The sequence below is a fragment of the Protopterus annectens genome, chromosome 10.part0 (genome assembly GCF_019279795.1).
Source record: "Protopterus annectens isolate FY-2018-M chromosome 10.part0, PAN1.0, whole genome shotgun sequence".
In the NCBI taxonomy this organism is placed as follows: Eukaryota; Metazoa; Chordata; order Ceratodontiformes; family Protopteridae; genus Protopterus; species Protopterus annectens.
In genome coordinates, this window is record NC_056744.1 from 658,159,785 (window position 1) to 658,186,421 (window position 26,637).

At 42.9% G+C, this 26,637-nt stretch overlaps 1 protein-coding gene across 1 annotated transcript in view; it reads right to left on the reverse strand.

The window, feature by feature from the left end:
• Positions 1 to 26,637, reverse strand: part of USP24 (ubiquitin specific peptidase 24) — a 4,679,666-nt gene that overhangs the window by 4,559,550 nt on the left and 93,479 nt on the right. The window contains exon 3 of the mRNA XM_044085508.1: positions 6,992 to 7,059. Within this exon, the coding sequence (XP_043941443.1) occupies positions 6,992 to 7,059 (68 nt within the window). The remainder of the gene's footprint in view (positions 1 to 6,991; positions 7,060 to 26,637) is intronic.

Sequence of the window (26,637 nt, forward strand, 5' to 3'; positions counted from 1 at the left end):
AGTACTTGGGCATGGCTGGGAAGGATTAAGGACAAGTCATTGTGAACTTTTTCCATAGGGGTGGCTTACCACTCCCAGTTTTTTTTTTAGGAGGGAGCACTCCATTGTTTAGATCTGTGCATACCCTGAGACTGTAGTCTTTGTGGTCTGTTGCCCCTGGGTTTGGGCTGAGAAGGTCTGGAAGGGACTGGAAAGGACCAGTTTTTTGAAGGCCAATGCCTACTGAATCTAGGTGGCTGTACCTGTAAGAAATCTGTAACAGTTTGCATGGATTTAGCTTTTTCCTCCATCTTTTTAAGAACAACTTCTGCTTTAGAGCCAAACAAATGTTTTTAGTTTAATGGAGAATCAAGTAATTTTGCCTTGACATGGTCTGGCAAGATTTGTTCCCTCAGCCAAGCATGCCTTCTCAGAACAGACCCAGTGACAGCAGCCCTGCAAGACAATTCTAAGACATCAAAATCACACTGCAAAGTATATTTACCAACTTGGTTTGAAGAGTGCATTAAGTCTTGTAAGTCTTTATTTTCTGCACAATCAGGAATCAACATTTTTTGTTTAATTAGATTAATAATATGCTGCTGGTACTTTAACATGTGAAACTGGCAATGTAAAGCCCTGATGGCAAGTGTTGCAGAGGTATAAACCTCCTTACCCAATCTGTCTAAAGCCCTAGAATCCCTGTCCGAAGGGGTAGGGTTTTTGGCTATAGAAGCTTTAATATCTTTAGGTCCCTGGGAAATGGTCTCTGGATCCACAGTGGAATTTTTAAAGAGAAATTTGTGAGAGTCAGGTACTCTGTAGTATCAGTCAGGCTTTCTAGGAGCAGGTGGTAAAGTATCAGGGGTAAGGCTGGATTCCATGAAGACATCATCTGCAACAGCCAGGACAGGGGAAATAGCTAGAGGCCTATGTTGAGGCAAGTCTAAAATTTCCCAGAGTTTCTTTTTGGACTGTGGGTAGTCCTGGCATTCCCAGCAGAAACGCTCTCTTAGGGTATGCAAGGTTTCACCGAAAGAAAGGTCCTCTGGGGAGGGGGGGGGGGCTGAGGGAATTGAATCCTCTGCATCTAAGTCCTCATATGAAGATAAGGGTATGTCCTGGTAATCACAGGGGTCAGAGTCATCAGACTCATGGTCTGAAGAATCAGAAGGAAAATAGATTATTTGTCTTTTAGAGGGGAAAGGCTGGCTTCCCCTAATTAAAGTAATAAGGGCCTTGAGCCATTCTAAGCATTTGTTTCTGTGGCATGGGAGCTTGAGAATGTGCTTTGGTTGTCGGTTTCCTAGGCGTAGTGCGAACTCTGGGCCCGAGAAATTCGGCAAATTTAGTCATTAATGAAGTAGTTTGTTTGATACGAACATCGGAAGGTCTGAATGCCTGCACAGCGGCTCCGGACCCATCCAAGGTAGAGACATCTGCAGGTTCCATAGTTGAAGAAGCATCTCGCGGCATAACGGACTCTGAATGGGTCTCAGTAGAGGCCTGCGAATCTGTAGAAGCGGGTAACAGGGGCTGCGAAAGCACCTCACTGAGTACCGGTGGACTGGCGGCTAGCTTAACAGAAGCGTCGTTGGCAGTTTTGGACCTATGCGGTCTGTCTCTGTCTTTATCTTTGCGTTTGTTTGGAAAATCGGTAGTCGGATGGCTTACCGAAGCCATTTCGGAATACGGAGAAGGAGAGCAAAAGAACACAAAACTGACAGCGAGGGACATCGTGGTCTAGGCCTAAACAGGTGATGCAGTAAGAATGAAAATCTCTGCGAGTTATTTGCTTTCCACAGGCAAAACAACTGTTAACTTTTTCTGACATCAGTTGGAGCCAGAAAAAAGGATCCCCAACGGGGTACTTCGCTTTACAAGACTTCAGGTTTGAAACTCTAAAAACTAAACTTTTAGGTAGCTGCCGACCAGCAATTGCAAACTGCTTTTGTTTTGGGCTCCCGCACGGCAAGAAAAGCTGATGTAATGGTGTCAGCTGCATGTTTTATACCCCTGATGACCTGACGTCATGAATGAGGCGACAGCATTCGACACAGAAATCCCAAGACTCTGGTATTCGGGACGACTGACTGCTACCTGCAGACAGATAACCCAAGTGTGATGAATGCAACAGTGAAACACGAAGAACATCTAATAACATGAAAAAGCAACAGAAAAACGCAAATATTTCCTGAAAATGGGGTGAATGGGAATGTGGAGATACGCATCCTTAATGTCCAGGGAGACCATAAAAGTTTGTGGAAGGATAAGGGGAAACAAGGTAGGCAGAGAAAGCATCTGGAAGGCTGGGACCTTTAGGAAGGTGTTGAGGTGTAAATGATCAAGAATGGGTCTCCAAGGACTATCTTTTCTGAGAACCAGAAACATCCTGGAGTAAAAACTTCTTCCTCTTTGGTGCAATGGAACTTCCTGAATATTTCCCTGCGATTCCAATACCTGGAGCACCTCTGGAAAAAAAAAGAAAAAAAAAAAAAGTTATTGAAGACAAATGAAGAGCAACAACTCAGATGGAACGTTATGGTGAGTGTAACGTCTTTATCTGAAGTTGTTGCCTTCATTTGGTCTTCAACCTGTGGGACAGAATCCCAGCTACTAAACACCTGGGATGCCCTCATGGAAGGATATTCCGGAGGATGGCAGAGCCAAAGGATGCCCTATTCCTGGATAGAATGTCCAGCTTATAATGCAAAATGAAAGTATGTGAAGAAGCCCAAGTGGCCACAGAGAAAATATCGTCTAAAGATACTATGGACTAAAAGGCCACTGAGGGGTCTAGATCACATTGTCAAACTCTTAAAAGTTCGAACGTCATATGGTCGACACCATATGATCGAACTTTTAAAAGATTGAATGTTTCAATGGAGATCTCCGTACAGTGTGGAATGGGAAGATTTCCCTTTTCTGCACTGTAGTGTGATCTCAAAACTGGTATATTTACAGAGTGGGGGGTGCAGGGGGGCTTGCCCCCTATTTTACACCGTTCATACAGATTTTTCTTTGTTTTTTTTTCATTACATTTTCAAACTTTTAAAAGTTCGATCATATGATGTCGAACATATGACGTTCAAACTTTTAAAAGTTTGATTATGTAATATAGATGCACTGAGGTAGCTATAGAGCTAGTGGAATACGCTTTCACATGACCTGGTGGGGATAAACACACTAGCTGAATATGCCAGGGTAACACACTGGGAAATCCAATGGCCAATAATGACTTGACACTGGTTTCCCTAAGAAAAGCTTAGAATAGGAAATAAAGAGTTGGTCAAACTTACAAAAGGATTTAGTCCTGTGCAGGTAAAAACGTAATTGTCTATGCACATCTAGTAAGTGCAAGTTGTACTCTCCCTTATTTTGAAAATTTGGGAAAAAACCCGGGGGATTAATCACTTGATTAATATTGGACTCCAAAGCTACTTTAGGAAGAAAGGAGGGATTAGTGCACAAGGACACCCTGTCCTTATGAAATATCAAATAAGCAGGCTTGAGCGACAATGCCTGAAGCTCCAAAACCCTTCTGGCAGATGTAATAGTGACCAAGAAATTAGTCTTCCAGGACAAAAACAAAGTCCACCGAGGCTGCAGGCTCAAAGGGGGGAGAGACCAGAGCTTGCAGAACTAACGCAAGATCCCAAGGAGGAGCTGGGTCCTTAACCAGTAGCCGAAGTAGAAAGGTGCCTTTCAAAAAAGCTTTACAAAGGTTAGAAGAGGCTAGAGAAGCCATGTTGTCGCCTACATGAAAGTTAAGATATAGCTGCCAGTTCGTCCTTGACCGTAGAAGACATGGCACCTTGCTGAAAGATACTTGCTAAAAACTCTAAAATCACTGTAACCGGGGTTGTGAAGGGGTTGAGGTCTTGCTGCGAAGCCCAGATAGAAAAGCGCTCCCACTTGCTGGAATAAACCTTCTTGGTAGAAGACTTACGAGCCTCAACCAGAATCCTTTTGACCGGTGAAGATAACCCAGGAGTCCTGATCATCATGGGAACTGGAGTAGCTAAGCTGTGAACTTCAGACTGACCAGGTCTGGATGGGGAATTCTTGAAGGATGAGAGATGAGATCCGGAGTTGGATCTAATGGCCATGGTGGACCCACAAGATGAGACCACGGAGATGGGAACCACACTTGGCGAGGCCAGAATGGGGCAATTAGGATGACTAAGCACCCCAGCCTGCGAGCTTTCTACAGAAATTTTGGTATTAGGGGCAGAGGAGGATAAGCATACAGAAGACCGGGGGGCCAAGCATGTATCAGTGCATCTCTGGGTCTTCCCCTGGTGGGGGGTTCAAAGCAAAAAACTCACTACACTTTACGTTGGAATGAAAGAGAGATGGAGATTGCAAGCAAGGCTGACCCCACTTGAGAAAGATCTGTTTTTGCTACCAAAAGATTCAGAGACCACTCATAGGTCATTAGAATAGACTGCTGAGCCTGTCTGCTAGAATGTTGGACCTCCCCGGAATATGTGTTGCCATCAGAAAACGGCAGGTGGAGATGGGCCACTCCCACACTCTCATGGCTTTGAAACACAGGGGATAAGACCTGGTTCCCCTCTGTTTGTTGATGTACCAGCCACAGACATACTGTCTGTCCGGATCGCAATCGTCCCTAGGGGAAGATGAGCATTGAGAGCCTGCAACACTAGAAGCACCACCCTCCATATCAGGACGTTGATATGCAATTGAGTCTCTTAGGGGGACAATGAGCCTTGGACCGTCCTTCCCCAACAGTGCCCCCCCCACCCTAGTAGGGAGGTATCTGTGGTCACTGTGGCTGAGGGGGAAGGTGGAAAAAAGGGACAACCACCACAGAAGAGAGTCCCTGCACACCCAAGAGACTCTAACAGGATAAGACAACAGAAGATCCAATATGGACCATTGAACCGCAAGGGTCCACTGAGGTACCCCCATGTGAAACCGGGCCATGGGTAAAAGAGTGATCATGGCCGCCATGGACCCTAAAGCCCTTAATACTATGTCTGCTGTCGGTGACTGAGCGTGAAGAATACAGAGGGCATGTAGCTTCAGGGACTGGATCCTCTCTGAGGTTAGAAAGACACTGGTTTGAATCGTGTCCAACAGAGCCCCAAGGAAGTTTAACACTTGAACTGGAACCAGTAATGATTTGCTGCGATTGATGGTTATGCCCAACTGCTGGGCTATGTGAAGTAGGGAATCCCTCACTTGGCAGAGTTGATGCCTGGAAGGGGCAGCAAAGAGCCAATCGTCCAAGGTAGGGGAAGACCTGAAATCCCTGTAGTCCCAGGTGAGCCACTACCACTGCCATCACTTTGGAAAACACCTTGGGGGCTGTGGTGAGACCAAAAAGGAGGGCTTTGAACTGGTAATGACTGGCTCCCATACAGAAGTGGAGAAACCTCTGAGAGTGCCTGTCCATTTTGATGTGGTAGTACGCATCCTGGAAGCTGATCAAGCACATCCAATTGCTCTCCTGCAGAAAGGGCAGGATAGATTGAAGAGTGACCATCCGGAATTTTGTCTTGGCAACTGACAGGTTTAAGAAGGAAAGATCCAGAATGGGTCTTACGTCCCCCATCTTCTCAGGCACCAAAAAAAAAAAAAAACCTGGAATAAATGCCTAATCCGGTCTGGTCTGGAGTGATGGATTGGATGACTTGTTTTCTTAGCAGCATTGCAATTTCCAGTGCTGCTGCTTCCCTTTGCGCGGGTGGAACATCCAGGAAGTGTCTGGTTGGAAAAGGTGACTGGTTGAAAGGAACTGAGTAGCCTCTGGATATAATTTGCAACACCCAGCGATCGTCCCCGATAGACTCCCAGGCCGTTGGGTGTAGTGAGAGACATCCCCAGACTGCCGCCAGAGCTGAGCGGCTGGGCAACCCTTCAGGGTTGCTGTGCGGGTCTCTATGAGAAAGGCTCTTGAGACCCTTGATTCCTCTGACCCACTCAGCCTCTAGGGCAGCATCTATCAAATACCCTCTGCTTCTGGGGGAAGGCAAGTCCTGGGGGTAGCTCTGAGATTTCTGGAACTACATCATCTTGCCTCCCCCACTGATTCCTTGAAAAGGTTCGCCGAGGGGCTGAAAAGTGGATCCTGACAGAAAGTCTTCCCACCTTTCTCACTATGGACTGGAGTGTCACGTACCGACTTTTCTCAAATCAATAAGCTATTAAGTAGCTTTAATAAACTATCAAGGATTTCACTGTCTCAGGAAGACATTTTTCCCCATTTCCACTAAACAGTTCCACAAAGTTTTACAACAGGTATTGATGCAACAAACAAATTTACTGCAGGCTCACTGGTTCCCATGGTGGGAATTAACATTTACCAGAGCTGTAATTCCACTCCATGGTAAAAGAATCCCTGGTGTAGAGTAGAACTGCACAGAGGTGTTTGTCTTGACAGTAGCCAGGGGTACCTGACCATGAAATGCACTAAGGCTTGAACAAGCATCACTAACTCTCATATCATGTAATGCCCTTTGACACCAAAGAAAAAGTGAGAGGGAAACGGCTACAGCTTAAAGGTGGGGACTGGGGGGGGGGTCCTCTTTCTGGAGAATGACGGGTACCCAGTACATTAGTCCCCATCTGCGGGGAACAAATGACTCATTGGGCACCTGCAGGAGGGTGGGTAGTTAGAGTGCCTCTGAGGGATGCCTTGATGGGTCAGAAGAGGATTAGAGCAAAAAAAATATTACAAAAAAAAAAAAAAAACAGCAAAGTAGCTGTGAAATAAGGAATCCATTAACTGCTCAATGCCAAATATTTTGCAAATACCTACCCTTTGGCTAAAGTTCCTATTTCAGCATTAGTAAAACCCTAATGGTATTTTGTTGGTTACTTATGTGTTACACTAATCACCTACCATTCCCAGCATATTCAAACGTCAGACCCAGGGCACATAGCAAACTACTCTAGGATTTATCCAAGTAAAATTCTAAATGGTGTGTCAAACTTTTGACGTGGCTCAGTGAAAAGAGAAACCGCTTATAATTTTTATCCTCACCTTCTTAAAAGCCTCGGGCATACACCTGTCGATGAATCTTTTACAGTTCTCATCAGCATCAGCCAAACCTGCACAGAAAAAAACAAATATATATGATTTTCTTTTGCTCTTTTAAGGATTACTAATTAATAAACCTTAAAATAGTTATGAAAGCACACATCTGCCTCGGAAACCTGTAAAACCCAATAATCACATAAAAGGCTCAGAAAAATACAGCACATGATATCAGGAACTCGCTACCCCCACTTGCAGTATATCGTACACTGAAACATACTAAACAGCCTAGTTCCATAGACTGATTTTTCTTCTCAAGTCTCAAGATCATGCATTTTTATCACACCTTTAAATTTTAAGGGGAATAAAGCAGAAGAGCAACAAAAATGATTTGGAATCTGAAATTACTTTTCTGGAAGAGGAATTAAACCAAATGTTTTTATCTGCCAGCTGCAAAGAATAATGGAAAAGAACTACACGTTTCTACCACAGAAATAGCTTCCACATTAAAAGTTAATGCCTAACAGGATTTTTTATTCACTTATTTACCTCATATTTTAATTTACAAGCAGCTAAACTGGAACAGTGGTGTTATTTCTCAACCAAGAACTTGAACTAGAAAAGCACAAAAACAGAACTGGGTATAAATTTAAAATGAAATAAAAGTTTGCAAAAATACATCTTAACAGTGCTACAAACTGAGGAAGGAATATGGGAAAAGGGAGAACACATCAGTCTTGACTAGACTGATATTATCAGAAAACACATTCGTCGAGTAGATTAATATCAGAAATCACCCTGGCCTTCTAAATAAACCACATCAGCAAAGAAAATAAGGTAAAGATCATAGAACAGCAATTGGCTAAAGATAGTTAAAATGCCCTTATTCAACAGTGTGCCGGAAGGATAAAATTGGAAAAATCTAGGGCATCTGGGACACTATGGCTTGCCACATTTCTTGAAGACCCTTCTGGCTGTAACAGTACTAAAAGGACCAGTCGTGGGTCATTAAGATGCGTCTTGGTTCTTCTCTTACATGTTGTGTTTTAACAGAGGAATCATGCGGATGGGGGTGGGGGTGCTCCTTCCCACTGATTATTTGTTTCATATTTACAGCCATTGGCAAATGGAATAAGGGATTCAGAAATTCAAGGATATAACTGGTATGGTAATAAATAAAAGTTGCCTTTATTTGCAGATATTTTGTACTTGATAAATCCAGTATAAGACATTTCACTGCTGTGGAACATTTTGAGACAGTTTCAAGTTTGTTTCCGTATATAAAATTAATGAAGATAAAACAGACTACAGTGGTAAATGTACCCACACAAGAATTGTTTCACGGTCACCCATATTTGTGGGGAGGTAAGATGAAGTTATTTAAATATGTGGATTAAAAAGAATTGTTTTGGCAGCTGAAGATATGCGGGAAGAGACTAAACAAAAGATAATACATAAACTGAGAAACTAGAAGCTCTTGTTTACAGATATGGAACAGGGCAAGAGTCAAGTAGGATAAGCTGATCCTCTCCATAGAACAAGGTGGTTTAGAATGATCTGCTTTGTATGGGTATTTCAAAACTAAGCAGTTAAGACTCGCACACATAATACAAGCAGAAGGTGATAAATCAAAGTGAAAAAGGATGAAATAGGAGGCAATTCAAGAAATTAGGACAGAATATGATTTGGATGCAAATCCTTAAGAATAAAAAGAACTTAACAGATTATTATAGTTAGAAAGTTGCCAAATCATTCTAAGTAGTAAGTCGAGTCAACATGGTGGTGTAAAAGGGAGATTTTGCCAATAGGAATGACTGCACGTAAAAGTACAGAAACAGGCAAGAGGGAGCTGGAATTTACTGAAGGAAGTTGACAAAAGATCCAAGGTATTAGCAGCAAGTAACCAGACAGGAATGTAATAGAGTGGAATGAGACAAAGCAGAAGTTTGAACTGCAGGTCAGTGGTAAATGGGATGTTTCAAGTGAAATGCCAGCTTTAGCAGAGTTTTTAATAAAGTCTGAAACAGAAGCAGCGGTTAAAAAGGGACAATTAGTAGGGCATATAAACTGTTGCATGTTAACTATAAGACTTAGAGGAGGTTAGAAAAGATTGGAAAAAAGATAAGAGAAAATTTACAAAGGAACAATGCAGTGACTTATGTATGGCTTCCAAGTATGCAACAAAGTCCAGAAGGTTTGGGATACTTGAAGTGTTTTCATAGGTATTTTGTAGCAAGCAGAATTCAAAGAATTCCTACTTAAGTAGATAACAAGTTATGGGAAAGAGAATCTACTGGGAACACTTTTCTTTGGGGGGGGGGGGTGTAATGAGTCTGCAGACTTGTAAAACTTCTTTACACAGTACTCTGTCAGAATTTTTGGAGCAAATGGTTGTAACAAAGGAAAGGATACAATGTGGGACACAATAACTGAATTGTCTAGACGTAGTAAGGCTTTTTCAAGTTTAATGCCACTGACTGCCAAAAAATACAATTATTAGAATTGGAAATCAAAAATTAAACCAACTACAACTGAAGCATTTAATATTGTTGGAGAGAAAAGAACTGGGAAAAGGGATATGTAGAAAAAGGAAGCCTCAAATTACACAGAAATTATGGAATTTGTGGGAATAGTAACTACATAATACAGTTCAGGAGAAGGAGTGATGTTTAAAGGAAAATAACTAATTGAGACATTTATCTAATGTTGGAATGAAGTGGATAATGCATGAAAAAAACATTAACAGAAAATAAAATAAATATTAATGCATGTGTGTCGACATCTTTAGTGGCGATTTAATAAAGGTATTTAAAATATAATGTCAATCAGCTGGTCAGAGAAATTGCTTCTTCCAGAATAGAAAATTCCAGTGATAAGACAGCATGGCCAACAGCTAAATTGTCACAGTCCTCCTACAAGATAGAAAGGAATGTGTACCTCCTTACTTGATAATGTACCAAGTTACAACCACGCTTCAGTTAAATGACTGGTTACCCATGGGTATGGCTAAAATGCCTGAAAAGCGGGAGGACAGCCCTCCCATCTACAAAACAAATATGAATACGAGACTCAAAAGGAGGTGTTTTTTGAACTGTCTGCCCTTTAAAAGTATTTCCACAAAATGGCTAAGGGCAGACACATCTGTACAGACTGTCATAACTCTCAACCCTTTAATACAAGAAATTTGTACAAAACCCAACAAAATTGGGTGATAGAGGCCCATAAAATAAGGACACGTTTTAAATATTGCGCTTATAAACTTAGAAAGTTGCTAGAATACCAGGGTTTGTTTTGACATACATTTTCTGAAGGATTCAAAGTCTGAAACTCAAATGTTTATCATTTAGTGACTTTAATCCTCAGATAATCCCAGTGACTTGCTAGAAAACCACAAATTTTATGAGGAACAGACCAAAAATAGGAGCCAAAATTCTGGACATTCTGTGAAAATCTGAACAGTTAAGACGTATGCCGACTGTGGCTACTGGTGTCTGTAGGATGAAGGGGTTCTCTGTCAAAAGATATGAAGAATCTAGCCATCAAGAGAGATGGGAGAAAAAGTCCACTGCAGGACTTCCATGAGAATAGAATAGCCACCATGAGACCTAAAATTCTCAGACACTGTCATTCGACATTAAAAGGAAGAAGGAAAAAAAAACTATGATGGGCTACACTGGCTGTGAGCAAAAATATTGAACAATGGTTGTCAGCCTTGGGCTGGCTGAAGCAGAGACATTAACAGTTATCCCCAGGAAGATAAACAACTGGAGAAAAGAAAGACTCAGCCTGCAGGACTTCCATGAGAATACAATAGCCACCATGAGACCTAAAATTCTCAGACACTGTCATTCGACATTAAAAGGAAGAAGGAAAAAAAACTATGATGGACTACACTGGCTGTGAGCAAAAATATTGAACTCAGAAAAGCGACTACCTTCTGGATTTAAGTATCTTTGCTTTTTTTCACTTGAAATAGCTTCTGTAGCTTACCTTGAACTAGCCTGAACTGTTTTTTAACAGATTGCTGCATTATTTTAAAATCTGCACTTAAAGTTACATTTTAGTCGAATTTGATCGAAAGTTTGCTTGTTTGTTTGTTTAATTTAACTGTGGAGGCTGCCCACTAAAGTGTGCTAGCCTGTGTAACTAATTTATCACCGTTTCTGCATTTTGTGTGTGTTTCTACCAAAAAAACAAAAAAACAAAAAAATAATCCTTGTTTTCCCGCCTTCCTCGACTAGTTTAGACCAGTTTACAGGCATTGCTGTATTCTGGGCTGTGGTGTAGTTCCTGTGTTGTCCATTACCTTACTTGGATAGAAGGAAGTTTCTTTGCTCACCAGTGGGAGTGGGGAGCCTTGAGCAGCCTACCTGTCCTTGGGGCAAATGACCTCAGCACAAGAAGCTGTAGTAATTGGTTGTTTGGGACCATTTCTAGCTCTTTTGTAGTTCACTGTTTAAAATCCGCGTTTGCACGGCATTGCGCGGTCGTGCGCATAGCGCAGCACCGGTTAAACAAGGTTAAACTTTTTCTGGCTCCGCCAAGTCTGCTCTTCAAATTTTCCCTTAAGGAAGCTCTACTCTTAGTATAACCAGACTACTCACTGTATTATAAGCCTAGCACTTGTTCTCAATACTTCTCTACTAAGTAAGCACTCGCGTACTAAGTAAAGCACTACATCTACTTACCACCCCTGTGAATATTCACTTCCCTTAAAGGTATACCACTCCCATATACTGTTCTAGCATGTCAAGTGGTAGATTACTGGCGTCGTCTCCAGTTCAGCTGGTCAATCTGGGTATCTTGAGACAATGCTACAATTGTCTCATGTACACAGACAACCCTCTCCTCCTCCCAACAAACACAAATACATGTGAGAGATGCAACTATGTAGCCAAACTGGAGGCTGAACTCTCTCAACTCAGGGCTGGCATGACCAGACAGGAGGAGATGGCAACCACACACACAACAATCCCAGTCCCACATAGACCTACCACAACTGCAAACCAAACACATAAAAACACAAAGACATACTCGGAGGCTCTAATAAAAAACTTACCAAAACAACAGAGGCTCCCAAAGCAGACATCCAAAACTCCACCACCTCAAAACAAAACACATGCAACACATACTTCAATAAATCAGTGTGTCGACCAATCACAGCCCTTAAGGCCAAACACCTTGCCTGATACACTAGTAATAGGTGACTCCAGAGTCAGACACACTGATGTCCCACTGACCAGGCTGAACAAGGAGAAGGTGACTGTGAGCTGTCTATCAGGAGCTAGGATCCGCCATATAACACACGCACTCAGGTCACTCCAAAGCAAGTACAAATATGACTCCGTCATTGTCCATGCTGGTGTGAATGACCTGAGACGTACCTCCCTGGACTACATGAAAAGAGACATAGAGGAGCTCTCTGATTATGTAGCCCAGGCTGGTATGACCCTGACCCTGAGCAGCATCTTGCCCTCACCAAGAATGATACCACAATACAAAGATAAGATGATCAGCTTTAACAATTGGCTCAAGTACTGGTGTCAGTCTAAGGGGATCCAATGTCTGTCTGCCTGGGATGATATGTTGGAGAAGCCACACTGCTTCGCAAGGGATGGCTTACACCTGTCACCACTGGGCTTCCGGATATCGGCTAAGGCTCTTGCCACCCCCATAGTGCCTTTTTTAGGCAAGGCTCAAAAGACAAACCCCACCTCCTTAGAAAACAAAAATGGAAAAAAACTAAGGGTAATGCTGCTCAATGCCAGAAGTCTAAATCTCAAGATGCAGGCACTTGATGCACTCCTCAGCATGGAGAACATAGACGTCTGTGCAGTAACTGAAACCTGGTTCAAGGCTCCTGAGAGCACCCCAGCACTACCAGGCTAAACCTCGTATCATGCTTTTCGGTCCCAAAACCCGGGCCGAACCACAAAGGGAGGGGGAGTGTCCATATTCATAAAGGACACCCACACCTCCAGGTTAGTAGCAACACATGAAGCATCAGAGACCATACAGGTGCAACTAACCATAGGCAAAACTGCTATACAACTGGTAGCATGTTACAGACCACACTCCCAATCTCAAGAACCCCACTCAGCCTTCCTGAAGACATTGGAGGATCTGAATGTATCACAGAATACCATCATACTGGGAGACTTCAACTACCCAAACATAGATTGGGTACATTATTCTAGCCCTAATACCCTAGCCCAAAGGTTCCTGGAATTCATAAATTCAAATGCACTGGAACAACTAGTCACCTCTCCCACTAGGGGAGATAATATACCAGACCTGATCACCACAAACATGGGGACAAAATGCTCCACACCGGAAGTATACCCCTCACTAGTGAGATCTGACCACAAACTAATCACCCTGGATATACATATCCCACCTCCACCCCCAGCACAAAAGACCACAGTGAAAAACTTCTCAAAAGCAAACTTCACTCTTCTTAAGACTGAGATGGTATCCTTTAAGCCCACTGTGCCAGTGGATACCACATCCCACAATGCCGAATCCTTCACAAATGCTTTCTATGGACATCTCCAAGAATGCATGGATCATGCAATCCCAAACAAATCCAAGTCCCTCTCCACCAAATGTAAGCGTCCTGTCTGGTGGACCTCAGCCATAAACAAATTGTGTAACAAAAGCAGGAAGCTACTGCACGTCAGAGTGAAATCCCATGAAGGGAAGACATCTCTGATCAACATTAGCAGAAAACTACGTTCTCTCAAAAACATCCAAAGCAAACTTTGAGAGAAAAATCGCTAAGGACACTAAAGATAACCACAAAGCCTTCTTCAGCTATGTTAGAAACCTGGAAACCCTCAGATATGCTCAGAGTTGGTTCACAACAACAAAAATACACTGAACCCACAGATATTGCCAACATTCTGGCTGACAGGTTCAGTGCAAATTTCTCCTCCTTCACCCCAAAAGAAGAAATACTTATCCCAGCTGAATGTAATCTCCTGTCATCTCAGATGTCCAAGTGAGAACCGCCCTAAACAAAGCAAAAACACAGCATCAATGGGACCTGACGGTATCCCGGGGTGCGTGTTACGTGAACTCCAAGAGGAGCTAAACCCACACATAAAAATGCTATTTAACCTTAGCCTTACTTCCGGATATGTACCTGAACACTGGCGTACAGCAACAGTGGTCCCACTCCACAAGGGGGGTGCCTCTACAGACCCTGGAAACTACCGCCCCATAAGCTTAACTAGCCCGGTCTGCAAAGCTATGGAAAGAATCATTATGGAACTCATAAACAGAGACATAGGGGACCTACAGACACTTGACCCCACCCAGTTTGGCTTTGTAAAGGGCAGATCCTGCCTTTTAAACCTGGTTGACTTTTTTCGAAACAGTCACTAGAGCCATTGATGAGGGCAAAGCAGTCCATACAGCATACCTGGACTTGGCTAAGGCCTTCGACACAATACCCCACTCAGGCATCATAGATAAGCTCAACAGCTTAAAAGTAAACCCTTATATCACGAGATGGGTTGCAAACTGGCTAAAGGACAGAACCCATAAAGTTAAAGTCGCTGGAGCAATGTCAGACTCAAAGCCAGTCACAAGTGGTGTCCCACAGGGATCTGTCCTGGGACCCCTCTTGTTCGGCATTTATTTCTCAGATGTTAAAGCAAACATGGGAGGGCTGTGGCTGACAAAGTTCGCAGATGACTGCAAACTAGGCGCCATAGTCGATACACCAGCAGACACACACATCCTACAAAAAGGCCTCACTGAAATGGACAACTGGTGCCGTAGTCATGGCCTTAAACTAAATGCCAAAAAATGTATAGTTATCCCTTTTGGAAAAAACAAAGTACCCACAAATTATCACATAGACAGCAACCCACTGAGTACGGAAAAAGTAATCAGAGACCTAGGGACCCAAGTAGACAGCGACCTCTCATTTGACACCCACGTTGCCAAAGTGGTTAGAAAAACATTCTACCTTGCACACCTCATCATGAAGGGATTCACATCCAGATCCAAGGATGTCATTGTACCCCTATATTCCTCCCTCATCAGACCCATGATTGAGTACAATGCCCCATTTGGTATGTACCTCACCCGGCATTTGCAACAGCTGGAGAGACCACAAAAGTACCTCACCAAAAGGATCAAGGGTCTCCAACATATGTCTTATTCTGCCAGACTAAAGAAACTTCAGCTCTATTCAGTAGCATACCGCCTGCTCAGAGGTGATCTCTGCCTGACGTACAAGGCCATGTCCAATCAGGATCTGATGGACATGCTCCACCTCAAAAAATCCAAATCCATCAGGACCACGAGAGCTAAAGACTTAAACCTCGGCACAAGTATGAATAGGACATGCTGGAGAGATAGATTCATAACCCAGAGGCTTCCCATGCTTTGGAACAGGATCCCAGTTCGTATTAGGCAGAGCCCCTCACTGACTCTCTTCAAGAGACATCTTGATGAGTGGATGGGAGATCGTAAGTTTACCCCAGGGGTCACATCTGTGTCACTGCTAGACAGGGGCACAGTAAACTAATTCTATTATATAAGGGGACCTTCATTGTGTCACTACTAGACAGAGGCACAGTATTCTAGATTTATTCTGTACATTTTTGTACCATTTCATTGGGTGGCAAAAGCCACATCACTATGGCTAGGCTTACAAATGCCCCAGGGCAGATAGCCTAGTACTATACTATGAAACTATGAATGGTTGTCAGCCTTGGGCTGGCTGAAGCAGAGACATTAACAGTTATCCCCAGGAAGATAAACAACTGGAGAAAACAAAGACTCAGCCTGCCTGATGGGACAATCCTTGCAAAGTACAGCTAGGATCCGGTTGCCTAAATAAGAAAACTTTGGCTCCCAGAAACTTCAGGCATGCTGCTAAGAAACACATGTAACCTAACACCCTCAGACAGGAACAGAAGTCAAACAGAAGTGTACTCAAATCAAAAAGGCTGGCTCTTACTTGCATGTGGAAAATTATCTGGGAGGGCCAATCATAAGGTTAACATTCTGGAGGTTCAAACAGCATCCAATCTCTTCTTTCTGATCAGTCTGCCTCTCCCCTGTGCTTAACTGTCACCATGCAAAGGGCACTAGGTTTTGAACAGTAAAATTTAACCACAGAGTTGTGGCCAATGCAGTAACACTTCACATTTCCACCCAGAAGAAAATATTTCGGAATAAAGGAGAGGATGGACTATACAGAAGGCCTTCTTGGGCACTGAAGGCACAGTACTTCGCTTTTCGCAAGCAGTGGTGGCAGTATTTTTCATTAACTTTCAAACATGAGACTGTCAACAGTCCAAAATGAAGACACTGTTCTCTCCTTCATGTCCTTCTGAAAGGGATCAGGCACCAGTTCCACGTGGTGTGTTTTACAGATGGACGCGCACACACACACGCACACACACCTTCCTGTTTAAAATGGGGATAAGCTTTGCAACACAGGACATCTGGTTTCCTGTGGGAAAACAAAAGAACTGGATGACAGGCACTAAAAAAATATTTAATGAGAGAGGCTAGAGTAGGAGGCTGGGATATGGCTGGTTGGAAATACCATACCACAAATGTGGAAGTTACAAAAACACTGGTCTAGCTAAAATGAAGCATACACGAACGTCTATATAAGAACTGAACACCACTGGGACCACCTGCAGAGCTACAGTCAACAAAAGAAATCTGGAATGCTGGTGCTCCTGAAGACACCGTCATCAGAGCTACTTAACATCAGACAGATGTCTGAAAGGACAAAGCTATAAAAACAGGAATCTGAAGACTCAATACCACATTCATGGGCAGCACAGGGGTAAACACATGAATATCCCAATAAAAAACAGTGTCCGATGAGAGTGAGCGAGCACAGGACTAACTCAAGCAGATGGAATCAAAGTCAGGGTATATGACTGACAGGACTACTGGCACAGGAAGAAACCAGTATCAGGTGCAAGACAGGAAGGAATGGACCCCTGCAGTCCTTGAACAAGAGGGGAAGGAAAAAGTATGGGTTATAAAAAAGCTCCTCATCTAAGTTTTAACAGCAGCTACCAACAACAATCTTAAAGGAAAGGTCATTACAAGGTAATAGAGAGGTAAAGCAGGGTATACCAGACAGTGTCAGGTCTCCAACAGTAGATTTAATCAAGCACAGAAGAAATCTTAAAACTCAAGCTAAAAAAGATTGCTCCACAGAAATGCTGGCACAAAAAGTCAAGGAAAGCAGACCCTGAAAAGCATAACCAAATTGTTAGGAGTATTCTAAAATACCCCACAAGATAAAACCAAACTATTGATAACAGATGCAACACTTCACTAGCACATCTGCTGAAAATGGAATTAAGTTTTAATTTTCCTGACAAACTGAAAAGTATAAAATCAGAAGGTGAAATAAAATCCCAAACACCAAATTTCAGAGTAGAAACCTCTTAGGAAGCCAGCTCCACAGCATAGAGGGATAAAGCCCCAACTACAGTGCATATGAACAGAGTACGATTAGCAGCTTGGGTGCCTTTAGAAGCTCTATTAGATTTATAGGAGTCAGCAGCCTCTGCTGGCTCTATGCATCCTTGAGGAGGGAGGTAGGTCTGGTTCAGCAAACAACTGACACCTAGCAGGATCATTACCTAGTCAGCTAGTGAAGTTCAAGCCAACCAAGCCCATACTATAAGTGTTTTTGCACTATGTTACCAAGGGGAGTATGGTGTGCAGAGGTATACTTCCTAGCTCACACCTCAGAACAGCTTCTGTGAGGGGTGCTTCTCAACAGAAATTCTAGGCCACCTGCAGGAAAAACAAGATTGCTTACTAATGAACACACCAATCTCAATACGGAAGTGGGCTGAATGGGATTCTTCGGAAGAACACGTGGACCATACAGTTCCTGCATAGCCCAGGAATGGCAGACTCCTGCACCCCCAGAACAAATGGGCCAACAGCGTGCAGCTGAAGAGTTAAACAAGGAGGAACTTATTGGTGGAAGCAAATACGAAAGAAAAAAATTGAGGTCTTTCCAGAATTATTTTGATGTCTCACTAAAATAAATACAAATCAGTCAGATAGAGGTAGTCCCTATGCAACAAAAAAAATGCTGAGCTTACAGGCATGCACAAAACCAAAAGTGAAAGGGATTGAAGTAATTACAAAACAGAATAGAAGAAAGAGATTCAAAGACAGGAAAAAGTGAAAACAATGAGGAAAAGAACAATTATTTGCAGTTTTGATGGACAAACCTCCTAACCACTGAGATCTTGCTAAGTATGCTATAACTGTCTTGTCAAAAAAGCAATTACTAGAAAAGGAAATCAAAATCTGAACCAAACAAATCATAAGTAATGAATATTGTAAAGGACAAAAAAAATGAAAAAGTGAAGCAGAAAATTAACCAAAAGAATTTGTGGGAAGAATACATTTAGATTAATGTTTAAGAGGAGTGACATTTAAGGGAAGGCAGGACTTGAGCAATTTACATAAAAGTGGAAATGAATGACACTCAAATAAGAAAACATGTATAATGCATGAAGTTAATGAAAAATGTTTTTGTTTCTACTTTTCTGTAACTGTATGCACATCCATCTGTGTATATACGAGTCTACTTCTAAATCTCATAGCCCATATTACTGACTCCGAAAATCCCGAGACAACAATAACGAAAGTCACAATCCTGAACATTATATTTTTAACATGGCAAGTAAACACATGGCCAACTGGAACCCATACCGAGGACAACAGGCCCCGTTCTCCACTGTATATGTATTTTATATATATATATATATATATATATATATATTAATATATATTAATATATATATATATATATATATATATATATATATATATAAATATATATAAATATATATATATATATATTTTAATATATACATATATACATATATATATATATATATACACATATATATTAATATATTTATACATATATATATATATATATACACACACATATATATATATATATATATATATATATACACACATACACACACACATATATATATATATATATATATATATATATATATATATATGTGTGTGTGTGTGTATACACGTACAGCGCGTGTGTGTATACACCAGACGCGTGTGTGTATACACACCAAGACGTGTGTGTGTATACACATACACAGCGCACGTGTGTGTATACACCACATCGCACGTGTGTGTGTATACACACAAGACGCAGGTGTGTATATACACGCAGTGTGTATACACACCCGCGCGCACACGTGTGTATACACACCCGCGCGCACACGTGTGTATACACCAGCTACAAGACATGTGTATACACACACCGGCACACGTGTGTGTGTATACACCCGCGCGCGTACATGTGTGTGTATATACACCCGCGTGCACACACGTACATGTGTGTGTATATAAACACACAGGTATACATGTGTGCATATACATCAGTCAGGAAAAGGGATTAGTGTCCTGGATGACAGAAAAAAACACTTGAATCAATAATTTCAACAACTGGTCAGTAGTGGAACTGGAGAAGTCAGGCTTTTAATTGCAGAGGGCATGAAAGTGTATAGAGTTTCTCCTAGAAGCATGAATTATTTATTTATTTACCTTGTAAGTCCAACTGGGCAAGAAGCCCACTTTCCGCTGAGGCCCAGGGAGAAAAGCTCCACAGAAATATACGAAATAGACAATAATTAGTGAAATAGTATACATACAGTAAGATGCAGAATACACAGCTATATAATCTATACAAAGTAGTATTCAATACAGTTTTCTATTAGATACAGGTTCAAATAGACTCAGCGTGCCACTCAACCACAGCCAATAAGGCAAATCAAAGTACCCAACACACTAGTCATAAGTGACACCATAGTCAGGCACAGTGATGTCCCACTCACCAGGCTAAAAGTACAGTTTTGTACCTACCATAAATGTAGATGTTCGAGGATTCCATTGCTGCAGTCCTGACTATTGGGTATAGTCCGCGTCCCAGTCGGCCCGAATACCAGAGAGAGGCTGACGACGGTCAGGGCGCATTAGACTGACGTCAGTACGTCAGGGTACTAATGCGCATGACCGACGTCATATCCTCAGTCTTTTCTTGCCCCAGATGTCAGAAGATCCTAAAAAGACAAGTCCCAAAAAACCTGCACCAAAAACATGTACAATATATACAACAATATATACAAAAATATAAGCATGTAAACTCACCTACACAACCACCCCTAAATACAGAGGGAAGGAGGAGGGAATTGGACTGCAGCAATGGAATCCTCGAACATCTACATTTATGGTAGGTACAAAACTGTACTATGTTCTTCGCCTTCCATTGCTGCAGTCCTGACTATTGGGTAGAATCCCAAAGCAGAGGTAAGGGAGGCTGGCAAATTATAAAGAAGTAGGAGCTGACAACATGCCTTGCAAAACAGCAGTGGCAAAACCAGCCCTAGACTTAGAGTAGATAGGAAGGTGATAATGCTTAGAGAAAGTATGCACTGAACTCCAAGTAGCTGCTTCCAAAATATCCTTAGTTGCCACCCCTTAGAAATGCTGTTGAAGTGGCAGTAGCCCTAGTGGAATGAGGCCTAATCCCAGCTGGAATCTCCTTGCCATGATGGGAATAACAAAATGCAATGCAAAAGCCAATCCACCTAGAAATAGTTTGTTTTGACACAGGCTTGCCCTGAGAACTCAAAGCAAAAGAAACAAACAACTGCTGAGACTGCCTAAAATCCTTAGTCCTGCTTAAATAATAACGCAATTGCCTGTGTACATCTAAAGTGTGCAAAATCTTTTCCCCTTTATTTTGAGGTTCTGCAAAAACGTAGGCAAATGAATAGTTTGGTTTAAAGCCACACTAGAAACCACCTTAGGCATAAAAGAAGGATTAGTACGTAATGATACCCTATCCTTATGGAAAATCAAAAAGGGCTCTACTGCCATAAGGGCCTGCAACTCAGACACCCTTCTTGCAGAAGTAATAGCCAGCAGAAAAGCAGTCTTCCATGACAAGTATTTCAATTCAGCAGTAGCTGCAGGCTCAAAAGGTTGTAGAGTAAGTTTTTCCAACACAAAATTGAGATCCCAAGCAGGAGCAGGAGCTCTACGTGGGGGTCTTATATTCTTTGTCCCTCTAAGAAACTGCTTGAACAAAGGATGCGAAAACAAAGGTGGGTCACAATCATAGTGAGCTGAAATTGCTGCAGCATGAATCTTTATGGAAGAGAAGGACAAACCTTTGTCCAACAATTCAGTAAGATATTGAAGAGCCACACTCAAATTAGGCTCAGAAATCTCCAAATGCCTTGCTGTACTCCAAAATAAAAATCTCTTCCATTTTTCTGCATACACTTTCCTTGTACTAGGTCTTCTAGCTTCCATAATCACATTTAAAACTTGTTGAGGAAGTTGAGACCTGCTGTGTTTCAACACAGAATATGCCAAGCTGTTAGATGAAGAGAGTGTAGCTTGACATTGAGCAGATGACCTTCCTTCTGAGATAACAGATGAGGAATCAGAGGTAAAGGCCATGGAGGCTTCTTTACCAGACTCCAGTAGAGGGTACCAGTGTTGCCGAGGCCAATCTGGAGCTATCAAAATCATCCTTGGCCTGTCTTGTCTGACCTTTAACAGTACCTTTGGAAGAAGAGGTAGAGGTGGAAAGGCATACACATGAAGGTTTTTCCAACTGAAAGACAGAGCATCCACTTTCCAAGCCGTGTGATGAAACCCCTTTGTGCAATACTTTGGCAGCTGATGGTTTAGTGGAGAAGCGAACAGATCTATGTCTGGAGTTCCCCATGACACTGTCAGTTTCTGAAATACATGAAGATCCAGTTTCCACTGTGGGGATCCATGATTTGTCTGCTTAACACATCTGCTAAGGAGTTCTGTGCTCCTGGCAGAAACCTTGCCTGAAGAGTTAGTTGCAGGCTTAGCGCAGTCTCCCATAAAATCATTGCTTGCCTGCATAGAGGATAAGAATGTGTTCCCCCTTGCTTGTTGATGTACCACATGACAGTTGTGTTGTCTGTTAGAATCAACACCTGCCCTGGAAGAAGTAACTCCTTGAAAGCCATTAATGCAAACTGGACTGCTAACATCTCTTTCATGTTGATATGTAGATGCTGTAGTCTGGCAGGCCACTTGTCTTGTATCCACTTTCCATTTAGATGAGCTCCCAAGCAATGTCCGAGGCATCTGTCGTCAAGATCTGACTTGCCTCTGGCCGGGTCACAGAGAGTCCCTTGTTTAGGTGACATTCCTGAGCCCACCACAAGAATTCTTTTGAAGGCAAGGTATTATTTGAATGACAGTGTCCAAATCCTGGCAGTGCTGTGTCCATACATTTTGAGATACCATTGTAACTTCCTCATATGCAGTTTGGCATTGGGAAGCACCAGAATACAAGATGCCATGAACCCTAATGCTTGAAGGACTGTCCTTGCAGTCAGCACGGACTGAAGAGATAGTTGATGGAAGTAAAGTGACAGACTCTTTTGTTTGTCCGGGGTTAAAAGGCCATCTGGGCTGCTGTATTCAGTCTTACACCCAGAAAGCACATGTCTTGAGAGGGTACTAGACTGGACTTTATTTCGCTCACAGAATACCCTAGGCATCTTAGCACTGCGATAACATATTCCAGGTGCTGTAGAAGAACTTCCTTTCTTGAGCCAGAATCAGGCAGTCGCCCAAGTAAGGATAGATTTGAATTCCTTGAAGCCTGAAGTAAGCTATCACTGAGCCAGAACCTTTGTGAACACTCTGGGCAGTAGATAAGCCAAAGGGCAATACAGAGAACTGATAATGAGAATTTCCAGTTCAAACCTCAGATATTTCCTGCAACTTAGCCTTATAGGCACATGAAGGTAAGCTTCTTTGAGATCTAAAGTTACCATCCAGTGATTTTTGCCCAGCAGAGGTAAAAGCTCTTGTAACGGCAACATCTTGAACTTGGGAATGTCCAGATAAGTGTTGAGGATAGATAAATCCAAAATTGGTCTCCACGTGTTTCCCTTCTTTGGTACAAGGAACAGGCGAGAATAAAATCCTAGGCCCCTTTCTGATACAGGGACTGGCTGGATGGCCCCTATGTGAAGTAACTGTAAAACTTGCTTGTGAGCCTCTTTTCTTTGTTGAGGAGGAACGCCTGGCATGCCTTTGAAAGGGGGCATTGTATGGAAATAAAATCTGTAACCGTGGTGAATGATATCCAACACCCATTTGTCTTGAGTAATTAAATCCCAGTTTTCTTTGAAAAGAGACAGTCTTCCTCCCAAAGGAGCTGCCAAACGTGAATCTGCTGGCAGCTGAAAAGACAGGTCATTGGGTCTGTTTACGAAAGGACTGACCCCTGCCCTCACCAGAAGTCTGAGCAGGTGAACTCCTGTTCTAGGCCTAAAAGAACCTTGAGCCCTGCCCCTACCACGCCTAGACCTACCCCTAGACTGAGAATCATAAGCAGGATATGTCCACCCCTTAGCAGGCCAATTTCTACTAAACTTGGTGGCTGCACCTGCAAAAATCTTTAACAGTTTGCATAGACTTAGCTTTGTCCTCCATTTTCTTTAAAACTGCTTCCACAGGCGAACCAAACAACACATCAGACTGTAAAGGAGCATCCAAAATCCTTGTCTTAACATGCTCAGCTAAATTCTGATCCTTCAACCAGGCATGCCTAAGAACAGAACTGGTAGCAGCCACCCTCGAGGAGGCCTGTACAGCATCAAAACCACATTGCAAAGAATGCTTACCCACTTGTTCAGACACATGAACCAAATCCAGCAACTCTTTACACTCAATACCTTCCGCCAAAGCATCCACCTTAGATTTCAATTGTGAAAGGAGATAATTCTGATATTTTAGCATGTGAAACTGACAATTCAAAGCTCTCATGGCTAGAGTGGAAGAAGTATACACTTTCTTTCCCCACCTATCCAAAGCCCTTGCCTCTTTATCAGTGGGAACAGGATTTTTAACCACAGAAGCCTTTACACCCTTAGGCCCTTGAGAAATAGTTTCTGGGTCCGCCTAGGACTCTTAAACAAATATTTATGAGCTTGGGCACCCTATAATACTTATCAGGCTTAACAGGAGCAGGAGGCAAAGAGTCAGGGTTCAGGGAAGCCTCTGCAAAACATCTTCCACCACATTCAACACAGGAGGAATAGCTAAAGGCCTATGCTGGGGTAAAACAAGAACTCCCTAAGCCTTTTCCTGAGTCAGAGTAATGCTGGCGTTCCCAGTTAAAGTGCTCCCTCAGGGAATGCAAAGGCTCTGGAAATGAGAAATCCTCAGGTGGAGGAGCTGTAGGAGTGGAATCATCCACATCAGAATCAGAATAAGTAGGATACTCCTGCATATCTTCCACAGAAGATTCTGAAGCCTCTGAACACTGTTCAAAACTATCAAACTCCGGTTCCACCCTAGGCCTCTTATCAGGCGGGCGCTTAGATCCCCTACTCATAGTAAGCAATTCTTCTGCCAGTTTTAGCATTTGTTTCATAGGAACAGAACCGAAATGCTAGGAGAAGCCCCCACTGAAGCTGAAGTAGGCCTACCTCTCAAAGAAGTTTTGGCAACAGAAGGAGAGGCCCTAACTACCTTGGGAAGAGAGGGAAGAACAGTCACCTGAGAAGCCCCCTCAGCCTGGCCTACCTCCTGAGAAGGCACATCCTGTAAGAGTAAAGTTTCTGCCTGGGACTCTATGGAAACTCCTGGCAAAACCTCCGGCTCCACTGAGCCTTCTAAAGAACCGACGTCCGGGACTGCCGGTTCCTCAACCCTAGGCTTCACTGTTTTATCCTTGCGCTTCTTGGAAGCGGCCGGAGCATCCGACGGCATTTTATAATTGCAACGCTTCCCAAACACTAACCTGGCACAGTCTAACCTCCTCTTAATAGTGCGTTTGTTAAACCTAGCACAAGAGCGCAACCAACAACGCCGTGCTCAGGCCCTAAACAAGGTATACACAAGGTATGATAATCCCTATGAGGTATCTGTTTCCCACAAGAAATACAGTTATTCACTTTTTCTGACATCCGTAAAATACTGAGGCAAGAAAAACCAAAATGTTCCCAACGGGTACTTAGCCAACTCTGTTTCGGTCTGAAACTCCGGTTTCGGAAATATTTCAGTACGCCAACCTGCACTCGCAAAACTGCTTCTGCATCGGACCATGCGGCAAAAAAGACTGAGGATATGACGTCGGTCATGCGCATTAGTACCCTGACGCGCCAGTCTAATGCGCCCTGACCGACGTCAGCCTTATACTCTGGTATTCGGGCCGACTGGGACGCGGACTATACCCAATAGTCAGGACTGCAGCAATGGAAGACGAAGAACATCAAATGGAAGGTTACTGTCAGCTGCCTGTCGGGTGCCAGGATCCGCCACATAACCCACGCACTCAGGTCACTCCACAAGTACAAATATGACTGTCATTGTCCAGGTTGGTGTGAACAACAAGAGACGTACCTCCCTGGACTACATGAAAAGAGACATGGAAGAGCTCTCCGATCTTGTAGCCCAGGCAGGTATGACCTTAGCCCTGAGAAGCATTCTGCCATCACCCAGAATGATACCACATACAAGGACAAAATGATTGAATTCAACAATTGGCTAAGCTTCTGGTGTCATTCTAAAGGGATCCATTATCTGTCTGCCTGGGATGACATGGTTGACAGACCACGATGCTTTGCCAGAGATGGCCTGCACCTGTCACCCCTGGGATTCCGGATACTGGCTAAGGTTCTTGCCTCCCCTATAGTGCCTTTTTTAGGCACGGTTCAAATGACAAATTCACCACCATAACAGGAACAGGCAAGCAAAAACTGAGGGTGATGCTACTCAATGCTAGAAGTCTAAATTTCAAAATGCACTCACTCAAGGCACTCCTTAAAATGGAGAACATAGATATCTATGCAGTGACTGAGACATGGTTCAAGGCACCAGAGAGCACCCCTGCACTACCAGGCTATAACTTGTACCACACTTTTCGGCCATGTAACCTAGACCGGAACACCAAAGGCAGAGGTGTGCCCATATTCATTAAAGATATCCACACCTCCAGGCTAGCTGTTCAGCATAATGCATCCGAGGTTATCCAAGTGCAACTAACTCTGGGAAAAACTGCAATCGAAATTGTAGTTTGCTACAGAGCCTCCACTATGCCCCAGGATTCCCACTCCTCTTTTCTTGATGTATTGGAAAATATTAAGGTACAACCAAACACCCTAATAATGGACGATTTCAACTACCCCTCCATTAACTGGGAAAACTACTCATGCACCAACTTCTTCACTCATTGGAATTCATAAGCTCCAATGCCCTGGATCAACTTATCCACACCCCCACCAGAGGCAACAATATCCCAGATCTAGTCATTACCAACATGAGTGACTGAAGTCAACTCCTCATTGGTCCGATCCGACCCTAAGCTAATCACCCTAGATATCCACATACTGTCCATTAAGGAAACCACAGTAAAAATTTTCTCCAAAGCCAGCTTCATGCTTCTTAAGACAGAAGTGGTGAACTTCATGACACCCATGCAGATGGACAATACAGTTACGACTACTGAATCCTACACAATTGCACTTTATAAGCACTTACAAGACTGCATGGATCATGCTATCCCAAACAGAACCAAGACGCTATCCTCCAAA